The sequence below is a fragment of the Rhinoderma darwinii genome, chromosome 7 (assembly GCF_050947455.1).
Source record: "Rhinoderma darwinii isolate aRhiDar2 chromosome 7, aRhiDar2.hap1, whole genome shotgun sequence".
NCBI classification, from domain to species: Eukaryota; Metazoa; Chordata; class Amphibia; order Anura; family Rhinodermatidae; genus Rhinoderma; species Rhinoderma darwinii.
The window spans coordinates 22,024,434-22,046,989 of NC_134693.1; the positions used below are offsets into that span (position 1 = coordinate 22,024,434).

General features: G+C 40.6%; 2 protein-coding genes across 4 annotated transcripts in view; one reads left to right on the forward strand and one right to left on the reverse strand.

Moving 5' to 3' along the window:
- The first annotated feature begins 423 nt into the window (after positions 1 to 423).
- The window catches only part of LOC142657686 (cytochrome P450 4A4-like), a 60,925-nt gene continuing 38,792 nt past the window's right edge, over positions 424 to 22,556 (forward strand). The window contains exon 1 of the mRNA XM_075832968.1: positions 424 to 623. The gene's annotated coding sequence lies outside the window, so the exon portion shown is untranslated. The remainder of the gene's footprint in view (positions 624 to 22,556) is intronic.
- Positions 19,040 to 22,556, reverse strand: part of LOC142657685 (calcium-activated chloride channel regulator 1-like) — a 1,094,600-nt gene continuing 1,091,083 nt past the window's right edge. For all 3 annotated transcript variants that reach the window (XM_075832964.1, XM_075832965.1, XM_075832963.1), the window contains exons 13-14: positions 21,259 to 21,486; positions 19,040 to 20,335 (exon numbers count right to left, since the gene is read on the reverse strand). In XM_075832964.1, the coding sequence (XP_075689079.1) occupies positions 19,908 to 20,335; positions 21,259 to 21,486 (656 nt within the window). In that variant the 3' untranslated portion in view covers positions 19,040 to 19,907. The remainder of the gene's footprint in view (positions 20,336 to 21,258; positions 21,487 to 22,556) is intronic.

The window sequence follows — 22,556 nt, forward strand, 5'->3', positions numbered from 1 at the left end:
CTGTATGCATTCTGTATGTGCTCTGTGTACTGTATGTATTCTGTGTGTGTGCTCTCTGTACTGTATGTATTCTGTGTGTGCTCTGTATGTATTATGTGTGTGTGCTCTGTGTACTGTATGTATTCTGTGTGTGCTCTGTATGTATTATGTGTGTGTTCTGTGTACTGTATGTATTCTGTGTGTGTGCTCTGTGTACTGTATGTATTCTGTGTGTGTGCTCTGTGTACTGTATGTATTCTGTGTGTGTGCTCTTGTGTACTGTATGTATTCTGTATGTGTACTGTATGTATTCTGTATGTGTGTGCTCTGTGTACTGTATGTATTCTGTGTGTGAAAAAAATATAGAGACGATCATGGCTATTGCCTCGACATAGCCATGATTAAGGGCACAGCCTAGTGCCTGAAACGCGTAGGCTAATTTATTGCCGCATATCACCACCCTGTCTTTTCCTCCTGGTGTTCTATTTCAAGCTTGGATAGCTTGCATTTAATAAAGTGGAAACCTAGTTTTTCCTATTTTGGATATCACAATCGCTGGATCGTCTCTATATTTTTTTCTACAATTGCTGCCGTGTGCCGTCGCGACTGACCCGGGCGATTACGAACACAGGAGTGTCAGATTGGTGAGCTGGAGGTTTCCTCCCATTTCCCTCTTCCCTTTATATTATTATTCTGTGTGTGCTCTGTGTACTGTGTGTATTCGGTGTGTGTGCTCTGTGTACTGTATGTATTCTGTGTATGTGCTCTGTGTACTGTATGTATTCTGTGTGTGCTCTGTGTACTGTATGTATTCTGTGTGTGTGCTCTGTGTACTGTATGTATTCTGTGTTTGTGCTCTGTGTACTGTATGTATTCTGTATGTGTACTGTATGTGTACTGTATGTATTCTGTGTGTGTGCTCTGTGTACTGTATGTATTCTGTGTGTGTGCTCTGTGTACTATGTGTGCTCTGTGTACTGTATGTATTATGTGTGTGTGCTCTGTGTACTTTATGTATTCTGTATGTGTACTGTATGTATTCTGTGTGTGCTCTGTGTACTGTATGTATTCTGTGTGTGTGCTCTGTGTACTGTGTGTGCTCTGTGTACTGTATGTATTATGTGTGTGTGCTCTGTGTACTGTATATATTCTGTGTGTGTGCTCTGTGTACTGTATGTATTCTGTGTATGTGCTCTGTGTACTGTATGTATTCTGTGTGTGCTCTGTGTACTGTATGTATTCTGTGTGTGTGCTCTGTGTACTGTATGTATTCTGTGTGTGTGCTCTGTGTACTGTATGTATTCTGTGTTTGTGCTCTGTGTACTGTATGTATTCTGTGTGTGTGCTCTGTGTACTGTGTGTATTCTGTTTGTGTGCTCTATGTACTGTATGTATTCTGTGTTTGTGCTCTGTGTACTGTATGTATTCTGTGTGTGTGCTCTGTGTACTGTATGTATTCTGTGTGTGTGCTCTGTGTACTGTGTGTATTCTGTGTGTGTGCTCTATGTACTGTATGTATTCTGTGTGTGTGCTCTGTGTACTGTATGTATTCTGTGTATGTGCTCTGTGTACTGTATGTATTCTGTGTTTGTGCTCTGTGTACTGTATGTATTCTGTGTGTGTGCTCTGTGTACTGTATGTATTCTGTGTGTGTGCTCTGTGTACTGTATGTATTCTGTGTTTGTGCTCTGTGTTCTGTATGTATTCTGTGTGTGTGATCTGTGTACTGTATGTATTCTGTGTGTGTGTTCTATGTACTGTATGTATTCTGTGTGTGCTCTGTGTACTGTATGTATTCTGTGTGTGCTCTGTGTACTCTATGTATTCTGTGTGTGTGCTCTGTGTACTGTATGTATTCTGTGTGTGCTCTGTGTACTGTATGTATTCTGTGTACTGTATGTATTCTGTATGTGTGCGCTGTGTACTGTATGTATTATGTGTGTGTGCTCTGTGTACTGTATGAATTCTGTGTGTGTGCTCTGTGTACTGTATGTATTATGTGGGTGTTCTCTGTGTACTGTATGTATTTTGTGTGTGTGCTCTGTGTACTGTATGTATTCTGTGTGTGTGCTCTTTGTACTGTATGTATTCTGTGTGTGTGCTCTGTGTACTGTATGTATTCTGTGTGTGTGCTCTGTGTACTGTATGTATTCTGTATGTGTACTGTATATATTCTGTGTGTGCTCTGTGTACTGTATGTATTCTGTGTGTGTGCTCTGTGTACTGTATGTATTATGTGTGTGTGCTCTGTGTACTGTATGTATTCTGTGTGTGTGCTCTGTGTACTGTATGTATTCTGTGTGTGTGCTCTGTGTACTGTATGTATTCTGTGTGTGTGCTCTGTGTACTGTATGTATTATGTGTGTGTGCTCTGTGTACTTTATGTATTCTGTGTGTGTGCTCTGTGTACTGTATGTATTCTGTGTGTGCTCTGTATGTATTATGTGTGTGTGCTCTGTGTACTGTATGTATTCTGTGTGTGTGCTCTGTGTTCTGTATGTATTATGTGTGTGTGCTCTGTGTACTGTATGTATTCTGTGTGTGTGCTCTGTGTACTGTATGTATTCTGTGTGTGTGCTCTGTGTACTGTATGTATTCTGTGTGTGTGCTCTGTGTACTGTATGTATTCTGTATGTGTGTGCTCTGTGTACGGTATGTATTCTGTATGTGTGCTCTGTGTACTGTATGTATTCTGTGTGTGTGCTCTGTGTACTGTGTGTATTCTGTGTGTGTGCTCTATGTACTGTATGTATTCTGTGTGTGTGCTCTGTGTACTGTATGTATTCTGTATGTGTGCGCTGTGTACTGTATGTATTCTGTGTGTGTGCTCTGTGTACTGTGTGTATTCTGTGTGTGTGCTCTGTGTACTGTATGTATTCTGTGTGTGTGCTCTGTGTACTGTATGTATTATGTGTGTGTGCTCTGTGTACTGTATGTATTCTGTGAGTGTGCTCTGTGTACTGTATGTATTCTGTGTGTGTGCTCTGTGTACTGTATGTATTCTGTGTGTGTGCTCTGTGTACTGTATGTATTCTGTGTGTGTGCTCTGTGTACTGTATGTATTCTGTGTGTGTGCTCTGTGTACTGTATGTATTATGTGTGTGTGCTCTGTGTACTGTATATATTCTGTGTGTGTGCTGTGTACTGTATGTATTCTGTGTATGTGCTCTGTGTACTGTATATATTCTGTGTGTGTGCTCTGTGTACTGTATGTATTATGTGTGTGCTCTGTGTACTGTATGTATTCTGTATGTATTCTGTATGTATTCTGTATGTGTGTGCTCTGTGTACTGTATGTATTCTGTGTATGTGCTCTGTGTACTGTGTGTATTCTGTGTGTGTGCTCTATGTACTGTATGTATTCTGTGTGTGTGCTCTGTGTACTGTATGTATTCTGTGTATGTGCTCTGTGTACTGTATGTATTCTGTGTTTGTGCTCTGTGTACTGTATGTATTCTGTGTGTGTGCTCTGTGTACTGTATGTATTCTGTGTGTGTGCTCTGTGTACTGTATGTATTCTGTGTGTGTGTTCTATGTACTGTATGTATTCTGTGTGTGCTCTGTGTACTGTATGTATTCTGTGTGTGCTCTGTGTACTGTATGTATTGTGTGTGTGCTCTGTGTACTGTATGTATTCTGTGTGTGTGCTCTGTGTACTGTATGTATTCTGTGTGTGTGCTCTGTGTACTGTATGTATTCTGTGTGTGCTCTGTGTACTGTATGTATTCTGTGTGTGTGCTCTGTGTACTGTATGTATTCTGTGTATGTGCTCTGTGTACTGTATGTATTCTGTGTGTGTGCTCTGTGTACTGTATGTATTCTGTGTGTGCTCTGTGTACTGTATGTATTCTGTGTGTGCTCTGTGTACTGTATGTATTCTGTATGTGTGCTCTGTGTACTGTATGTATTCTGTGTGTGTGCTCTGTGTACTGTATGTATTCTGTGTGTGTGCTCTGTGTACTGTATGTATTCTGTGTGTGTGCTCTGTGTACTGTGTGTATTCTGTGTGTGTGCTCTATGTACTGTATGTATTATGTGTGTGCTCTGTGTACTGTATGTATTCTGTGTGTGTGCTCTGTGTACTGTATGTATTCTGTGTTTGTGCTTTGTGTACTGTATGTATTCTGTGTGTGTGCTCTGTGTACTGTATGTATTCTGTGTGTGTGCTCTATGTACTGTATGTATTATGTGTGTGTTCTCTGTGTACTGTATGTATTCTGTGTGTGTGTTCTGTATGTATTCTGTGTGTGTGCTCTGTGTACTGTATGTATTATGTGTGTGTTCTCTGTGTACTGTATGTATTCTGTGTGTGTGCTCTGTGTACTGTATGTATTCTGTGTGTGTGCTCTGTGTACTGTATGTATTCTGTGTGTGTGCTCTGTGTACTGTATGTATTATGTGTGTGTTCTCTGTGTACTGTATGTATTCTGTGTGTGTGCTCTGTATGTATTCTGTGTGTGTGCTCTGTGTACTGTATGTATTCTGTGTGTGTGCTCTGTGTACTGTGTGTATTATGTGTGTGTGCTCTGTGTACTGTATGTATCCTGTGTGTGTGCTCTGTGTACTGTATGTATTCTGTGTGTGTGCTCTGTGTACTGTGTGTATTATGTGTGTGTGCTCTGTGTACTGTATGTATTCTGTGTGTGTGCTCTGTGTACTGTATGTATTCTGTGTGTGCTCTGTGTACTGTATGTATTCTGTGTATGTGCTCTGTGTACTGTGTGTATTCTGTGTGTGTGCTCTATGTACTGTATGTATTCTGTGTGTGTGCTCTGTGTACTGTATGTATTCTGTGTATGTGCTCTGTGTACTGTATGTATTCTGTGTTTGTGCTCTGTGTACTGTATGTATTCTGTGTGTGTGCTCTGTGTACTGTATGTATTCTGTGTGTGTGCTCTGTGTACTGTATGTATTCTGTGTGTGTGTTCTATGTACTGTATGTATTCTGTGTGTGCTCTGTGTACTGTATGTATTCTGTGTGTGCTCTGTGTACTGTATGTATTGTGTGTGTGCTCTGTGTACTGTATTTATTCTGTGTGTGTGCTCTGTGTACTGTATGTATTCTGTGTGTGTGCTCTGTGTACTGTATGTATTCTGTGTGTGCTCTGTGTACTGTATGTATTCTGTGTGTGTGCTCTGTGTACTGTATGTATTCTGTGTATGTGCTCTGTGTACTGTATGTATTCTGTGTGTGTGCTCTGTGTACTGTATGTATTCTGTGTGTGCTCTGTGTACTGTATGTATTGTGTGTGTGCTCTGTGTACTGTATGTATTCTGTGTGTGTGCTCTGTGTACTGTATGTATTCTGTGTGTGTGCTCTGTGTACTGTATGTATTCTGTGTGTGCTCTGTGTACTGTATGTATTCTGTGTGTGTGCTCTGTGTACTGTATGTATTCTGTGTATGTGCTCTGTGTACTGTATGTATTCTGTGTGTGTGCTCTGTGTACTGTATGTATTCTGTGTGTGCTCTGTGTACTGTATGTATTCTGTGTGTGCTCTGTGTACTGTATGTATTCTGTATGTGTGCTCTGTGTACTGTATGTATTCTGTGTGTGTGCTCTGTGTACTGTATGTATTCTGTGTGTGTGCTCTGTGTACTGTATGTATTCTGTGTGTGTGCTCTGTGTACTGTGTGTATTCTGTGTGTGTGCTCTATGTACTGTATGTATTATGTGTGTGCTCTGTGTACTGTATGTATTCTGTGTGTGTGCTCTGTGTACTGTATGTATTCTGTGTTTGTGCTTTGTGTACTGTATGTATTCTGTGTGTGTGCTCTGTGTACTGTATGTATTCTGTGTGTGTGCTCTATGTACTGTATGTATTATGTGTGTGTTCTCTGTGTACTGTATGTATTCTGTGTGTGTGTTCTGTATGTATTCTGTGTGTGTGCTCTGTGTACTGTATGTATTATGTGTGTGTTCTCTGTGTACTGTATGTATTCTGTGTGTGTGCTCTGTGTACTGTATGTATTCTGTGTGTGTGCTCTGTGTACTGTATGTATTCTGTGTGTGTGCTCTGTGTACTGTATGTATTATGTGTGTGTTCTCTGTGTACTGTATGTATTCTGTGTGTGTGCTCTGTATGTATTCTGTGTGTGTGCTCTGTGTACTGTATGTATTCTGTGTGTGTGCTCTGTGTACTGTGTGTATTATGTGTGTGTGCTCTGTGTACTGTATGTATCCTGTGTGTGTGCTCTGTGTACTGTATGTATTCTGTGTGTGTGCTCTGTGTACTGTGTGTATTATGTGTGTGTGCTCTGTGTACTGTATGTATTCTGTGTGTGTGCTCTGTGTACTGTATGTATTCTGTGTGTGCTCTGTGTACTGTATGTATTCTGTGTATGTGCTCTGTGTACTGTGTGTATTCTGTGTGTGTGCTCTATGTACTGTATGTATTCTGTGTGTGTGCTCTGTGTACTGTATGTATTCTGTGTATGTGCTCTGTGTACTGTATGTATTCTGTGTTTGTGCTCTGTGTACTGTATGTATTCTGTGTGTGTGCTCTGTGTACTGTATGTATTCTGTGTGTGTGCTCTGTGTACTGTATGTATTCTGTGTGTGTGTTCTATGTACTGTATGTATTCTGTGTGTGCTCTGTGTACTGTATGTATTCTGTGTGTGCTCTGTGTACTGTATGTATTGTGTGTGTGCTCTGTGTACTGTATTTATTCTGTGTGTGTGCTCTGTGTACTGTATGTATTCTGTGTGTGTGCTCTGTGTACTGTATGTATTCTGTGTGTGCTCTGTGTACTGTATGTATTCTGTGTGTGTGCTCTGTGTACTGTATGTATTCTGTGTATGTGCTCTGTGTACTGTATGTATTCTGTGTGTGTGCTCTGTGTACTGTATGTATTCTGTGTGTGCTCTGTGTACTGTATGTATTCTGTGTGTGCTCTGTGTACTGTATGTATTCTGTATGTGTGCTCTGTGTACTGTATGTATTCTGTGTGTGTGCTCTGTGTACTGTATGTATTCTGTGTGTGTGCTCTGTGTACTGTATGTATTCTGTGTGTGTGCTCTGTGTACTGTGTGTATTCTGTGTGTGTGCTCTATGTACTGTATGTATTATGTGTGTGCTCTGTGTACTGTATGTATTCTGTGTGTGTGCTCTGTGTACTGTATGTATTCTGTGTTTGTGCTCTGTGTACTGTATGTATTCTGTGTGTGTGCTCTGTGTACTGTATGTATTCTGTGTTAGTGCTCTATGTACTGTATGTATTATGTGTGTGTTCTCTGTGTACTGTATGTATTCTGTGTGTGTGCTCTGTATGTATTCTGTGTGTGTGCTCTGTGTACTGTATGTATTATGTGTGTGTTCTCTGTGTACTGTATGTATTCTGTGTGTGTGCTCTGTGTACTGTATGTATTCTGTGTGTGTGCTCTGTGTACTGTATGTATTCTGTGTGTGTGCTCTGTGTACTGTATGTATTATGTGTGTGTTCTCTGTGTACTGTATGTATTCTGTGTGTGTGCTCTGTGTACTGTATGTATTCTGTGTGTGTGCTCTGTGTACTGTGTGTATTATGTGTGTGTGCTCTGTGTACTGTATGTATCCTGTGTGTGTGCTCTGTGTACTGTATGTATTCTGTGTGTGTGCTCTGTGTACTGTGTGTATTATGTGTGTGTGCTCTGTGTACTGTATGTATTCTGTGTGTGTGCTCTGTGTACTGTATGTATTCTGTGTGTGCTCTGTGTACTGTATGTATTCTGTGTGTGTGCTCTGTGTACTGTGTGTATTATGTGTGTGTGCTCTGTGTACTGTATGTATTCTGTGTGTGTGCTCTGTGTACTGTATGTATTCTGTGTTTGTGCTCTGTGTACTGTATGTATTCTGTGTGTGTGCTCTGTGTACTGTGTGTATTCTGTTTGTGTGCTCTGTGTACTGTATGTATTCTGTGTGTGTGCTCTGTGTACTGTATGTATTCTGTGTGTGTGCTCTGTGTACTGTGTGTATTCTGTGTGTGTGCTCTATGTACTGTATGTATTCTGTGTGTGTGCTCTGTGTACTGTATGTATTCTGTGTATGTGCTCTGTGTACTGTATGTATTCTGTGTTTGTGCTCTGTGTACTGTATGTATTCTGTGTGTGTGCTCTGTGTACTGTATGTATTCTGTGTGTGTGCTCTGTGTACTGTATGTATTCTGTGTTTGTGCTCTGTGTTCTGTATGTATTCTGTGTGTGTGATCTGTGTACTGTATGTATTCTGTGTGTGTGTTCTATGTACTGTATGTATTCTGTGTGTGCTCTGTGTACTGTATGTATTCTGTGTGTGCTCTGTGTACTCTATGTATTCTGTGTGTGTGCTCTGTGTACTGTATGTATTCTGTGTGTGCTCTGTGTACTGTATGTATTCTGTGTACTGTATGTATTCTGTATGTGTGCGCTGTGTACTGTATGTATTATGTGTGTGTGCTCTGTGTACTGTATGAATTCCGTGTGTGTGCTCTGTGTACTGTATGTATTATGTGGGTGTTCTCTGTGTACTGTATGTATTTTGTGTGTGTGCTCTGTGTACTGTATGTATTCTGTGTGTGTGCTCTTTGTACTGTATGTATTCTGTGTGTGTGCTCTGTGTACTGTATGTATTCTGTGTGTGTGCTCTGTGTACTGTATGTATTCTGTATGTGTACTGTATATATTCTGTGTGTGCTCTGTGTACTGTATGTATTCTGTGTGTGTGCTCTGTGTACTGTATGTATTATGTGTGTGTGCTCTGTGTACTGTATGTATTCTGTGTGTGTGCTCTGTGTACTGTATGTATTCTGTGTGTGTGCTCTGTGTACTGTATGTATTCTGTGTGTGTGCTCTGTGTACTGTATGTATTATGTGTGTGTGCTCTGTGTACTTTATGTATTCTGTGTGTGTGCTCTGTGTACTGTATGTATTCTGTGTGTGCTCTGTATGTATTATGTGTGTGTGCTCTGTGTACTGTATGTATTCTGTGTGTGTGCTCTGTGTTCTGTATGTATTATGTGTGTGTGCTCTGTGTACTGTATGTATTCTGTGTGTGTGCTCTGTGTACTGTATGTATTCTGTGTGTGTGCTCTGTGTACTGTATGTATTCTGTGTGTGTGCTCTGTGTACTGTATGTATTCTGTATGTGTGTGCTCTGTGTACGGTATGTATTCTGTATGTGTGCTCTGTGTACTGTATGTATTCTGTGTGTGTGCTCTGTGTACTGTATGTATTCTGTGTGTGTGCTCTGTGTACTGTGTGTATTCTGTGTGTGTGCTCTATGTACTGTATGTATTCTGTGTACTGTATGTATTCTGTATGTGTGCGCTGTGTACTGTATGTATTCTGTGTGTGTGCTCTGTGTACTGTGTGTATTCTGTGTGTGTGCTCTGTGTACTGTATGTATTCTGTGTGTGTGCTCTGTGTACTGTATGTATTATGTGTGTGTGCTCTGTGTACTGTATGTATTCTGTGAGTGTGCTCTGTGTACTGTATGTATTCTGTGTGTGTGCTCTGTGTACTGTATGTATTCTGTGTGTGTGCTCTGTGTACTGTATGTATTCTGTGTGTGTGCTCTGTGTGCTGTATGTATTCTGTGTGTGTGCTCTGTGTACTGTATGTATTATGTGTGTGTGCTCTGTGTACTGTATATATTCTGTGTGTGTGCTGTGTACTGTATGTATTCTGTGTATGTGCTCTGTGTACTGTATATATTCTGTGTGTGTGCTCTGTGTACTGTATGTATTCTGTATGTATTCTGTATGTATTCTGTATGTGTGTGCTCTGTGTACTGTATGTATTCTGTGTATGTGCTCTGTGTACTGTGTGTATTCTGTGTGTGTGCTCTATGTACTGTATGTATTCTGTGTGTGTGCTCTGTGTACTGTATGTATTCTGTGTATGTGCTCTGTGTACTGTATGTATTCTGTGTTTGTGCTCTGTGTACTGTATGTATTCTGTGTGTGTGCTCTGTGTACTGTATGTATTCTGTGTGTGTGCTCTGTGTACTGTATGTATTCTGTGTGTGTGTTCTATGTACTGTATGTATTCTGTGTGTGCTCTGTGTACTGTATGTATTCTGTGTGTGCTCTGTGTACTGTATGTATTGTGTGTGTGCTCTGTGTACTGTATGTATTCTGTGTGTGTGCTCTGTGTACTGTATGTATTCTGTGTGTGTGCTCTGTGTACTGTATGTATTCTGTGTGTGCTCTGTGTACTGTATGTATTCTGTGTGTGTGCTCTGTGTACTGTATGTATTCTGTGTATGTGCTCTGTGTACTGTATGTATTCTGTGTGTGTGCTCTGTGTACTGTATGTATTCTGTGTGTGCTCTGTGTACTGTATGTAGTCTGTGTGTGCTCTGTGTACTGTATGTATTCTGTATGTGTGCTCTGTGTACTGTATGTATTCTGTGTGTGTGCTCTGTGTACTGTATGTATTCTGTGTGTGTGCTCTGTGTACTGTATGTATTCTGTGTGTGTGCTCTGTGTACTGTGTGTATTCTGTGTGTGTGCTCTATGTACTGTATGTATTATGTGTGTGCTCTGTGTACTGTATGTATTCTGTGTGTGTGCTCTGTGTACTGTATGTATTCTGTGTTTGTGCTTTGTGTACTGTATGTATTCTGTGTGTGTGCTCTGTGTACTGTATGTATTCTGTGTGTGTGCTCTATGTACTGTATGTATTATGTGTGTGTTCTCTGTGTACTGTATGTATTCTGTGTGTGTGCTCTGTATGTATTCTGTGTGTGTGCTCTGTGTACTGTATGTATTATGTGTGTGTTCTCTGTGTACTGTATGTATTCTGTGTGTGTGCTCTGTGTACTGTATGTATTCTGTGTGTGTGCTCTGTGTACTGTATGTATTCTGTGTGTGTGCTCTGTGTACTGTATGTATTATGTGTGTGTTCTCTGTGTACTGTATGTATTCTGTGTGTGTGCTCTGTATGTATTCTGTGTGTGTGCTCTGTGTACTGTATGTATTCTGTGTGTGTGCTCTGTGTACTGTGTGTATTATGTGTGTGTGCTCTGTGTACTGTATGTATCCTGTGTGTGTGCTCTGTGTACTGTATGTATTCTGTGTGTGTGCTCTGTGTACTGTGTGTATTATGTGTGTGTGCTCTGTGTACTGTATGTATTCTGTGTGTGTGCTCTGTGTACTGTATGTATTCTGTGTGTGCTCTGTGTACTGTATGTATTCTGTGTATGTGCTCTGTGTACTGTGTGTATTCTGTGTGTGTGCTCTATGTACTGTATGTATTCTGTGTGTGTGCTCTGTGTACTGTATGTATTCTGTGTATGTGCTCTGTGTACTGTATGTATTCTGTGTTTGTGCTCTGTGTACTGTATGTATTCTGTGTGTGTGCTCTGTGTACTGTATGTATTCTGTGTGTGTGCTCTGTGTACTGTATGTATTCTGTGTGTGTGTTCTATGTACTGTATGTATTCTGTGTGTGCTCTGTGTACTGTATGTATTCTGTGTGTGCTCTGTGTACTGTATGTATTGTGTGTGTGCTCTGTGTACTGTATGTATTCTGTGTGTGTGCTCTGTGTACTGTATGTATTCTGTGTGTGTGCTCTGTGTACTGTATGTATTCTGTGTGTGCTCTGTGTACTGTATGTATTCTGTGTGTGTGCTCTGTGTACTGTATGTATTCTGTGTATGTGCTCTGTGTACTGTATGTATTCTGTGTGTGTGCTCTGTGTAATGTATGTATTCTGTGTGTGCTCTGTGTACTGTATGTATTCTGTGTGTGCTCTGTGTACTGTATGTATTCTGTATGTGTGCTCTGTGTACTGTATGTATTCTGTGTGTGTGCTCTGTGTACTGTATGTATTCTGTGTGTGTGCTCTGTGTACTGTATGTATTCTGTGTGTGTGCTCTGTGTACTGTGTGTATTCTGTGTGTGTGCTCTATGTACTGTATGTATTATGTGTGTGCTCTGTGTACTGTATGTATTCTGTGTGTGTGCTCTGTGTACTGTATGTATTCTGTGTTTGTGCTCTGTGTACTGTATGTATTCTGTGTGTGTGCTCTGTGTACTGTATGTATTCTGTGTTAGTGCTCTATGTACTGTATGTATTATGTGTGTGTTCTCTGTGTACTGTATGTATTCTGTGTGTGTGCTCTGTATGTATTCTGTGTGTGTGCTCTGTGTACTGTATGTATTATGTGTGTGTTCTCTGTGTACTGTATGTATTCTGTGTGTGTGCTCTGTGTACTGTATGTATTCTGTGTGTGTGCTCTGTGTACTGTATGTATTCTGTGTGTGTGCTCTGTGTACTGTATGTATTATGTGTGTGTTCTCTGTATGTATTCTGTGTGTGTGCTCTGTGTACTGTATGTATTATGTGTGTGTTCTCTGTATGTATTCTGTGTGTGTGCTCTGTATGTATTCTGTGTGTGTGCTCTGTGTACTGTATGTATTCTGTGTGTGTGCTCTGTGTACTGTATGTATCCTGTGTGTGTGCTCTGTGTACTGTATGTATTCTGTGTGTGTGCTCTGTGTACTGTGTGTATTATGTGTGTGTGCTCTGTGTACTGTATGTATTCTGTGTGTGTGCTCTGTGTACTGTATGTATACTGTATGTGTGCTCTGTGTACTGTATGTATTCTGTATCTGTGCTTTGTGGTTTCTGCATGTGTTTCGTGTGGGTGCTTGAGGAGATATTTAGGGTGCACACCACTGTCTAATGATATTACATCTTGGATCATCATTTTGCCATACCTCCCAACTTTTAGGTATTGCAAAGAGGGATAACTCATGCGGCACGTGAAGCGCACTCCAGCAATATTTTTTTTAAACGTTAACCCATGCCTCTAACCCCGCCCAACCCCCATCCAATCCCTGTCTGTACACACCCAGTTCCCTTTGTGCCCCCACATAGTATCATGCCCCAGAATGCCCCACACAGTATCATGTCCTCATAGTGCCCCATACAGTATCCTGCCTTCATAGTGCCCCCACACTATATCCTGCCCCCATAGTGGTGTCAAACACAGTATAATGCTTCCATAGTGCCACATACACACACACACACACACACACACACACACACACACACACACACACACACGCACACGGTATAATTCTCCCACAGTGCTCCACACAATACAATGTCCACATAGTGCCCCCCACACAGTATCTTGCCTCCCCACAGTATAATGCACCCATAGTGCGACCCTCACAGTATAATGCACCCATAGTGCGACCCTCACAGTATAATGCTTCCATAGTGCCACATACACACACACACACACACACACACACACACACACACACACACGCACACTGTATAATGCTCCCATAGTGCTCCACACAATACAATGTCCACATAGTGCCCCCCACACAGTATCTTGCCTCCCCACAGTATAATGCACCCATAGTGCGACCCTCACAGTATAATGCTCCCATAGTGCCCCACACACAGTATAACCCCATAGAGTCCCCCAACATAGTATAATTCCCCAATATTGTCCCTCAATTAGTATGATACCCCATAGTGCTCCCAACACAGTTTGTCCCTCCCCACAGTATAATGCTTTCAAAGTGCCCGACACACAAAGTATAATGCCCCTATGGTGTCTCCCACACATATTATAATGCCTCCATAGTGCCTCCCCACAGTATAATGCTCCCATAGCGCCCCCAGACAGTATAATACCTCCATAGTGCCCCCACACAAAGTATAATGCCCCTTTAGTATCCCCCACACACTGTATAATGACTCCATAGTGCCTCCTAAAAATAAAATAAATACTCACCTAGCCCCTTTCCCTCGACGAATGGGAAACCTCTGCTGGTCACTTTCGGTCTTTGTTGTGTGTGGCTCGGCGCAGGGAGGTGTGATGATATCACCGCTTTGCACCTGTCTGTGCCAAGCCGCTCATGTCAGGCGATACCGGGTGAATGGTGGAGCGGGGAGCGCATTGTATTCAACTGCATTTGCGTCCTGGGGATGCATATATAGTTGAAACCGGGTTATGCCGTCGGCAGTTACTGCCTAAAATCTGGGACTGTCCCCCTGGATCCAGGACGGTTGGGAGACATGATTTGACTTTTATGATGTAATTGATAGTTTTGCCTTGTGTTTTGCAAATGCTAATGCACTAAAGGAAATCTGACTGATCTTCATCCTCCAGCCCCGGGGCCGGATGTCCACAACTCTTGTAAAATAAATAAATGCTTTCTGCTAATGTTTAAGAAAAAGGCGACGTGTCTTGATATACCTGCTGCCCCCCGAAGTATGGAAAGTATGACAGAAAATGGGAAAAAAAAAAATATTGAATTACAAACATCTGGCTGAAACATAAGTGGTCTACACTGAGATGGTGATCAGCTGAGGGAGGGCGAGAACCTGCTAACAGTTTTCCTGCACATTGTCATTGTCAAGCTCAAAGAGTTGTCCGGTTTCAGCAAATAAATGTTATTCTTTGTATAATGAAAAGATAAACAATTTCCCAATATACTTTCTGTACCAATTCCTCACAGTTTTCAACATCTCTGCTTGCTGTCTTTCCATCATTGTTTACTTTAAAGATAAAAATCTGTCCTGGTCATGTATTGTGAGAATTTTACTTTACATTTTACTTTATGACCCTTCTCTCCTCGTCACTGCCGTCGGGGGATAGACGAGATGCCGCCATACACATTAGATAGACGGCTAGTCCCGCCAAAATTGGCGGTTTCGGCCGACACACATCTAATGTGTATAGCCAGCCTTAATCTTGACATACACATTATTAACATACATTGAGATAGGAGATGGGAGGAGATGGCAGAGAGCGTCTGTATACTCACCTGTATATGCAGATAGTTGAGTATGTCACCAAGGACTGCACTCCATAGTCCCAAAAAGAGCTGACTATGGTAGCAACTTCCTGTCCCCAGATTCTACAGGAAGAGCAGCTCTGGAGCACAAACTGCTACTCTGACAGCTAGATACCGGACAGATGAGGAGAAACATTCATGACCCTATATAAGTTTTATATAATACTTGGGTGGATTAAATATGCCAATAAATCTCCAATAAACTCCATGTTAAAATGTAATTCCATAGAACAGATTTTTGGGGTTCACAACTTCAGGGCTGGGGGCTTGCTTGTTACATATTGTCATCCACGTACCATATATATATATAAATCCACAGCCAGCATTACCAACAATGGACAGAGGGAGCACGCCCTAGAAACTTGACGCCGTTCTTTATGGATACAGGAATTTTAAAAAAACAGGCAGCACTCCAGACATCAAGTGACAAAGAGCGAGTTTATTCCCCCATGTGCAACGTTTCGGCTCCCCACTTTTTGCTTGAGAAAGGCTCGAGTGGAGAGCCGAAACGTTGCACATGGGCGAATAAACTCGCTCTTTGTCACTAGATGTCTGGAGTGCTGCCTGTTTTTTTTTAAATTGATATATATATATATGTATGTGTGTGTGTATGTGTGTGTATGTGTGTGTGTGTGTGTGTGTGTGTGTATGTACAGTATATATATATATGAATCAGCAACACTGAAAATAAGGCAGTATTTAAAGTGAACATCTGAACTCACGATCAGTTCTGTGGAGAGTTTGCAGCCAGTGTTTAGGATAGGGGCCCCTCTGGTCTTGGCATCCCTGCAGGAAGCAAGCGGTGGAATTTATGTTTTTCAGATGTGATGTGCGCATTGTGTATGGAAATGAAGGTTCTCTAATAAGCAGTGAGAGGCCTTATCCTGCTTTCCAGGCAATGTTTCCTAACAGCCTCTCATGTCATTATTTATATAAGAAGATCAGACCATAGAAAAAGAGCAATAAATAAAAAAAAAATTGCAACTGATGCATTTTGTTTACTCATTGAAGTGTTTACATTGTGTTGGCTTTATGGAGTTGTTACATTGCAGATTCCTTGCATGCTACTGCCATCTAGTGGCTTGCTTCTGCCATAACTGCTAATGTATTTTCTACTCTTTGGAGTTACTTTGCAAAAAATAGGGAATTGCTTAAAGGGAAATTCCAGTGAAAACTTGAGTTTGACATTGTAATTATTTATTAGCGAGTGTTTTAGACTCTGGAGGGACCATCATGTTCCTGCATTACACAGTCTATGAACGACATGAAACTCTTAATTTCGCAGGGTAAGGGCACATTCAGACGTGGTGGAATTGCTGTTGAATTCCGCTGTGGACAGTCCGCAGTGGAATTCTGCAGCAGCCGTTTTTTTTACATTTGTTTCTGTACATTTTTAGGAAACTTAGTTCAGACGTTGCGGAAAATAATTTAGGCTGCGGTGCAGAAATTTCCCTCCGCAGCATGCACATTATGTTGCGGAGAAGCAGCGGAATTTCACGGCGGATTTCAGATTTTGCATTGCAAAGGCTGAAATCTGCAGCAAGTCTGATGTGATATCCACAACGTCTGAATTACCTGTCAATATGAAAATGTTGCTGCAAATTCGCAAAGAATCTGCAGCAACATTTTCAGCGGAAAAATTATGCCACATCTGAACATGGCCTAAATGATCAGTCAGCGGCTGCTTCTCAGCGGATTTTGTCAGTGGAAGTGGGCAATGAACAGGGGAGGTTCAAACCTTTTAACCAAGGATATTGCAGACCTATTCATAAGAAAAGTTCAATTATTTATGACGACCTTTATAAAATACTATATTTTGTAATCTTCTATCATTAAAAAGCCTGCCGTCTGTTGGCAGATATGCAGGGAAGCCCAATGCAGCCGTGTAGTAGATTCAGTTCAATCCTGTTAATGGGGTAATTCTGATAGTAGCATTTTATTAGGGAATTGCTATTTAAACACCTTGCCAATATTTTCTGCAAAGAAGTTCCAAGAGAATTTGCACTAAAACAGTGATTATTTGGGGTGTGTGCTGTCCACTTTAATGACTCTGTATAATAGTCATACTCTATGAATTGAAGCCCACCTGCTGGCAAGATGTGGTAGTGCAGGTATACTAAACCGTACAGTAAAGTTTAAAAAAAATTACATGCAAAGTTGATTACTTTGTCTTTTTATTCCCCTCTGGCAGGAATTGATCAAATGGAAAGCATATATTTGTTCATAAAGTTTTTATTTATTGTGATTATATTGGATCTTTTGTAAAAGAGAAGAGATTATCACAAGGAAAGCATTATGTATTCCATACACTGTATAATTACACACGTTGAACCAGTCCTGTTGAAAGGAATATTCCAGTTTCAGCAAATAAATTTTATTCTTTTTATACTAAAAAGCCTATTTTAGACCTTAATTTACGCCGTTTACCGTGTGGTATAAATAACACAATAACTTTATTTAGTGGGTTGTTGCGATTGCAACGATACCAAATTTGTTGCACCAAACAAGAAAAGAACCGAGGAGTCTCTAAGTCAAAAAATACATAATCTTTTTATTTAACAATATTACACTGTTTACCAAATTTGTATAGTTTTTGTATGTTTTACTGCTTTTACACAGTGAAAACACATTTTTTTCAAAATTATTTGTATTTGTGTCTCCATATTTGAAGAGCCGTAACGGTTTTATTTTTTCGCCGATGCAGTTGTAGGAGGGCTTTTTTTTTTTGCGGGACGACTTGTAGTTTTTATTGGTACCATTTTGGAGTAGATGTGACTTTTTGATCACTTTTTATCACATTTTTTTTAAGGCTGGATTCAAAGAAAACAGCAATTTTTGCATGTTTTTTAAATTTATTTTTTACAACGTTCACCGTGCGGGTTAAATGATGTAATAAGTTTATAGTTGGGGTGGTTACAGACGCGGCGATACCAAATATGTGTAACTTTTTTACTTTATTTTGTTTGTTAATAATAAAGCAGTTTGTAAGAGGGAAAAGTGGGTTTTTCATTTTTTTTTTTCACTTTTGTTTTTTCACTTTTTATTAAAGAGGCTCTGTCACCAGATTAAAAATGCCCTGTCTCCTACATCATTTTATCGGCGCTGGAATGTAGTTAACAGCTGTGTTTTTTATTTTGAGAAACTATCTTTTTTCAGTAAGTTATGACCTTTTATTACATTTATGCAAATTAGTTTCTTAATGCCCAAGTGGGTGTTTTTTAACTTTTAACCAAGTGGGCGTATTACAAAGAAGTGTATGACGCTGACCAATCAGCATCATACACTTCTCTCCATTACACCGAAGCTTGTTTCACTGAACAGCGCGATCTCGTGTGACGTCACTTCCGCCCACAGGTCCTTCCTCTCTAGGGAGTTCTATATGCTTACCTGCACTGTGTGATGCTGCCTCCTCCGCTGCTGCTGCTGCTGCAGATCCGACGACTGTAACTTCGCATACGCCTGGAGACGATCTATGTTCAGTCTTCAGACGCAGGGATGAAGGACCTGTGGGCGGAAGTGACGTCACAGCGTAGTCTCGCGAGATCACGCTGTTCAATGAAACAAGGTTGGGTGTAATGAAGAGAAGTGTATGATGCTGATTGGTCAGCGTCATACACTTCTTTGTAATACGCCCACTTGGTTAAAAGTTAAAAAACGCCCACTTGGGCATTAAGAAACAAATTAGCATAAATGTAATAAAGGTCATAACTTGCTGAAAAAAGATAGTTTCTCAAAATAAAAAACACTGCTGTTAACTACATTCCAGCGCCCATAAAATGATGTAGGAGAGAGGGCATTTTTAATCTGGTGACAGAGCCTCTTTAAACTTTTTTTAAACTTTTTTACTAGTCCCACTAGGGGACTTCACTATGCGGTTCACTAACGAGTTAATAGTGAACTACGGTGTTTGCTTCCAGTGGATATAACTCTGTCATGGTCATGTGATGGACACACAGGTGCACGGCTGGTTAGAAGAAACAGCTCTGATCCGTATACTGTGACTAACCGTGCACCTGTGTCCCCATCACATGACCAGGACAGAGTTTTATCCACTGGAAGTAAGTAATGAAGGTTGCTATTGAATGCCAGCAAGCAAAGATCTTGAAAACTGTGAGGAATTATTACAGAAAATATATTGGAAACAGTTTATAACTGTTTATTATACAAAGAATAACATTTATTTTTTTTAAACTGGAATATCCCTTTAATAGTTTGTTATAGAATTGTACATTTTTAACACTGTACAAATTTTATCTAAGAAGTCCAGAAGTTAAAGCAGTTGTCAAATTTAGGTAACTACAGTATGTTTGTTTTACTTACAGAGATTTACAGCATTTTTCTGTTTTGCCTGGTGACCATTTTTGCAAAAGTGACAGCTAGAAATGCAGCGATATTGGTTGCCAGCATCTCAGGATCAGACAATCATCTTTCAATTTGTCAGCATGATCTATCAATGGCAAAGTTTCCCAAAATAGTGGAGATGCCGGCAGTCAGAAAAATCTCCCGCAAAATGCTGCTCCTACCACTAGGGAGCGCTAGCTGCTATGTATTTATATTGTTCAGATTGACTTTAATGAGAGCTGTATAAATCTGTATGTAGTGAGCTCCCCCTAGTGGTGGCTGGAAGCAGCCAGAATATTATTGAATTCTATGGTTTACTGAAGGAAGGCACTAAATTCGCACTGTTTGTGAGGGATCATTCCACTGGTAGTATTGTAAATTTGTGGCACTCTGCTGGCAATTTTATTTATGAAGGTCACTATGCTGGCAGTATTATTTATAATGGGTAGTCTCCTGACACTGTGTAGGTGGACACACTCTGTTGGCACTGTATATAGGGTCACTCCGATGGCACTGTATATGGGGTCACTCTGACAGGACTGTATATAGGGTCACTTTGAGTGCGCTGGTAATGGAGGCACTTTAGCTGTTGTTATGTGGGCGTATCCTGTACTTATGGGCGAGGTTTATGTTGAAGAAAAAAGATCTGAGATTCTTAAAAGTCGTTTTTAACCATACAAAGACCTCATGATAATGCACTGAGAACATTTAGGAATTCCAGGTTATGTAACACGGGGTCCCTGTCACATTAGAGAAGTCCTAACGTTACTGGAGGGGGTCCCAGCGTGGTGACATGTACTGGGTCAGTTGAGGTCTGGTATTGGCTGTCCCTCTGCACTCTGCTCTGGAGTGGAGCATTTTGATATGGGCTTAGATGGGCATTTTGCTGCTTGTGTTGGAGCAGTTGTGGACCTGTGGTCACATACCTCGATATGCTTTGTAGTACAGGTTTTACTTCTTTGTGTGGGACATTGTGTAGCTTGTATAGAAGGAGCCCACATTGCAGCCTGTGCTATATTAGACGGCGCAGATTTCAGTAAGTTTTTATCAACAGCAATTAAAGCAAAATAAAAGACGGTAGTGTTTTCTATATCATGTCTCGGAATAAATATGTATTCTTCCCGCGATCCGGCTGACCTTGGTCCAGCAGCAATGACATCTACAGTAGAACTCTCAAAGTCGTACCTGAGTTCTGTGATATTGCTGCTCAGCCTTAATTGGTATTCCTGAGCTGAAAAAAAATGTGAAAATTAATTTTGTCCTTGAATTGACCGGAATGCAGAAATAAACACTGTTTTTTGATATGAGAAGTGCATTGTGGGAGATGTGTTTTTTTTTCTACATCTACTACTGGAGTAAACACCTCCCACAATGCATCACAACCGAGCATTATCTCTAGAGACACTGAACAAGTAGGGGGAGCAAAGACATCTGAGGTCCCACAGTTGAGACCTAACAGGAAGCCAATGTTTGACATTACTATGATTTAGCTCAAATACTGTACAAGATAAGTAAAAGTAAAGTATTTGCATATTTCTCAACATAATATCAAGATGTAAAGGGGTTTACTTATTAGAATAACCTCTGTCCATGTGACCTATTAGGGACCCCCTCTATTAGAGTGCAAATAGCAACTTCCACTCTGGGAGACTCAGCGCAATCATTTTTCTATTCATTTAAATGGGTACCATGTAATACCACATTTCACCTATAGCGGCCGCTGCAGGAGAAATCTACAGCCAAGTGCAGCTTGATCAGCTGATCACAGGAGTTTTCGCCTGCTGGACCTACAGCCTCAGTTACAGGGATTTTTCAAAGGCAATAACCATTTTAACAACCAATTTAATTACTTTCTTAGTTAAATCTGTTTCTGGGAATGTTTGCTGACAACTACTATGGCTGTTATTACCAATCTCCAGGGAGTTGTTACCTTTCTTTCTGTGATATTCAAATGGAAAATCTGCTTAGTTATGCAAAGGTATGGGAAAGCTGGGTGACAACCCCTGTGAGAATAGTAATGGTAGCCATATTGGTAGTCACCCAGCTTATCCAGAAACGGCTGTATTGAATACAACTTTACAGAAGAGCACTTTTTTTTATATATAATTTTAGGAGGAAATATTTTTTCCCCTGATGTAGTATAAAATCTCGTACCAATTCCGTGATCCAGATCATCACCAGGCGCTGTCCAGGATAAGACAATCATGTCATTTGTAAGCTTTGCCTCTAAATCTGTTATTTTCCCTGGTGGATAAACATCTGTTTTCGTATTGACTACATCAGACACCATGAACGATCCGCCAGCAGCAGTTCTCTTGAATGGTCCCAGGACAGGCAGAACATCATCTTGTGGAGGCCTTGAGGGGTTCATCACGACCTTACCTGAAATATGAGTAGTGTCTGGGAAGTTATGATAGAGAACAGATCACCCTGTATCTACTCATTTACAGCACGGATTTCACACTAAAATGGTACTGAATATAATTCTATATATTCACACAGGGACGGATACAGGTATTTATGGGCCCACTGGTAACAGAGTCACAGGGTAGTGTTTTCTATATCTTGTCTGTTTGACCAAGGAGAGCATGTTTAACCAGATCGCCATGCCCCCCAAGTCTAGTGAGCCCTGGCATGTGCCCAGATTTGCCTGGTGAAAACTCAACTTTTTTCCAATTAAAATACTCATAAAAAGTTGAGTAACTTTGTTAAATACTTTTCATTACTTATATGGTACTCATTTTGAGTTATATGTTATTTTCTTCTCTATTCACAACCAAAGTGAAAATAAAAATTGGAACCAGCAGAATTTGTATTTTCACTTTGGTTGTGAATAGAGGAGAAAATGACATGTAAGGCTATGTTCACATCTGCATCGGAGGCTCCTTTAGGGAGAGTTTGCCGGAGTTTACCGGACACAATAGTGCAGCATGCTGCACTACCGGGTCCGGTAAAATCATGGACACCCTGATGGAAAGCCGACGGAACCCATTAAAGTCAATGGGTTCCGTCGGAAACCGGCGGTATCCGTTGTGCAACGGTATTATTGGTTCCGTTATTCCCTTGTTCTGCTCCTCTGACGGAGCAGAACAACGGACCACACCAACGCAAGTGTGAACCCAGCCTAACTCAAAATCTGTGTGCGATTTATCAGCATTTCACAGATAACTCTATCTGTAAATATCATCTGAGCTCCCACAATGCACTGCTCTCTTGTGGCAGGAAAATAGCAGAATTCTGAAATTAGCTTTAAACGGAGAATAAATCACCCTATATGAAAAGGTCACACGAGATAAGTAAAGTATTTGCAAGGATAGACAACATTTTATGAAGATTTTTTAAGTGTGCAATGTTGCAAATTTGTTGCGCAAAAGTGGAGTTTTCTTTTAAATTGAAGTTAAAGCTGCTATGCTACATTTTTATACGTCCACGGTTCAGTATTAGAAAAGACG